Genomic DNA, 2,020 nt, shown 5'->3' with positions numbered 1-2,020 from the left:
TAAGAATGACTATTAATCAATAAAAATAAATAATTAAAAAAAGTTATTTAACAAATTGGATACATAGTATTTTTTCATTTTCTTACTACTTATATTATGTTAATTTTTATTATATTTTTAATTGTAACTAAGATATAGGTTTTTATTTAATTTGTTTCTAACTCTTATACATAGTATTTGAACAAAGAGTGATGAAAGATGTAGAACTAATTTCTTTGCTCTTCGCTCTTTTGTTCCTTTTTAATATAACTAAGTATTACATGTTGTTTCTTCCATGCATGCACAAAAGTCTTCGTTATATTACCATTTATATTTTGCTCTTTGATTAAGACCACAAAAACTTTTTCGATAGCGAAACTACTATTTACAGTTTGTATATATATTTCTTCTTTCTCAATTTTTCATAAGCTTTAATTCTGAAAATGATAATGTGCGTAAAGTATATACACATACACGTTTCTAAACTTTCTAGAACTACATAAGAAGTCACATTTTCAAACACGCCATGCTTTAGTAGAATTAATATAAATATAATTAGTAGAAAATACTTTCATTATTGATTGTATATTAGAATCATACAAATTTCAAAAAGAAAGATAAATAACATGAAAGTTTAAGTAAACAACAAATATATATTGTGAAATTACAAATTATTCTTCTTTACTTTTTCATCTGATCGAACGAGCGAGCTTGCTTATCTTTTATTTAGAAGAGGAGGATGCCTCTTCCTGATCCTCAATAACTTTGCCTAATTTCTTGATCAAACCCTAAAATTTTCAATAATCCAATTAGTTTTTTTTTTAATTATTCAATTCACTCGAAAAAAATATAATAACATAATTGTATTGTTATATTTAATTAAGAGCATCTAAATTGATATTTTACCTGCAAATTTTCAACATTTTCTATTTTTGCTTTGATTATACGGTTCATCTCCTCGTCAAACTTCTTGAGAGTCTCAGCCTCACCTGCTGGAGGACCAAACCTTGCTATTATTTTATTGAACTTGTCGTTGATAGCTTTGTTTTTATACCATTCCTAATTATTTTATACAAAAAAATAATATAGTTAATTATACTATATAAAGATGCTAATTGATTAATTATAAGAATATCATCAAAATGAAACACTTCTTACCATCTCCTGTTCATCATTTTTCGCCATTGCTTCTCCGAGACGACCAATTTCAGCCTCAATCTCAAGAATCTGAGCATCTCTAGGATCCATTTTCTTGATTTGTTTGGTAGTATTGAACAAGAATTATGAAATACTTAGGTCTAGTTTTTTTCTTTGTTCTTCTTCTCTTTTATGTTCTTCTTAATGTTTGATCTTCTTCTGGTTTATATAGAGAATTATTATAGATGTTGTGTGTGAAGTGGGTGAAATGCATTAAGTTATGTATTCCGTGTTGATGTTGTTCATCTTCCACACACGAAAGTCTTCGATATATTCAATTAAGACCACAACTTTTTCAATTAGGAAACTCTTATTTACTAAGTTTACTACTAAGTTTATATGTATTTATTCTTTTTTCATCCATTAGATCAAACCACCGACTCAAGTTTACAAAAGCTTTAATTCTGCAAATGTTATGTGCGTACGTAGACATATACATGTACACGTTTCTTAAACTTTCTATTAATACATAATACTCATAACTTTTAATTTAGTGATTGTGAAGAACAAACGTCTCCAGCTTTCATTTAGCTGTTTTTATCTTTACACCATATTTACCTTTTAATGTACTATAATTATCTTTTTAATTAGTAGGACATTAATTTTTCTTGAAACGATGAAGGTGTTATTTATTTGATATATTATTATACGAATAACATTAATTAATTTGTTAATAATAAATATCAAATTTGCAACGTATCGATCGAAAGTAAGAATGTAACTAGTCAGTGGTGACATGCATACTGGATTTTAATACGTCACGGAACATGCATATGGACAAGATTATAATGGTAGATAGAAAAAAACTATCAAAATATTTTTCTAGGTTAATTTTGGGTTCCAC

The 2,020-nt window shown here is 26.8% G+C and overlaps 1 protein-coding gene across 1 annotated transcript; it reads right to left on the bottom strand.

Moving 5' to 3' along the window:
- Positions 1–661: 661 nt before the first annotated feature.
- Positions 662–1,289, bottom strand: LOC111829725. The gene is made up of 3 exons (XM_023779716.1): positions 1,138–1,289; positions 886–1,038; positions 662–767 (listed from the first exon to the last, which is right to left on the bottom strand). Exons 1-3 carry the CDS (start codon positions 1,225–1,227, stop codon positions 702–704), a joined length of 309 nt encoding a protein of 102 aa, XP_023635484.1. The 5' UTR covers positions 1,228–1,289; the 3' UTR covers positions 662–701.
- Between the last annotated feature and the right edge of the window lie 731 nt (positions 1,290–2,020).

The sequence above is a fragment of the Capsella rubella genome, unplaced genomic scaffold, assembly GCF_000375325.1.
Source record: "Capsella rubella cultivar Monte Gargano unplaced genomic scaffold, Caprub1_0 scaffold_7, whole genome shotgun sequence".
In the NCBI taxonomy this organism is placed as follows: domain Eukaryota; kingdom Viridiplantae; phylum Streptophyta; class Magnoliopsida; order Brassicales; family Brassicaceae; genus Capsella; species Capsella rubella.
Note: the sequence above shows the minus strand (reverse complement) of the source record. Positions and strands in the feature narration are given on the sequence as shown.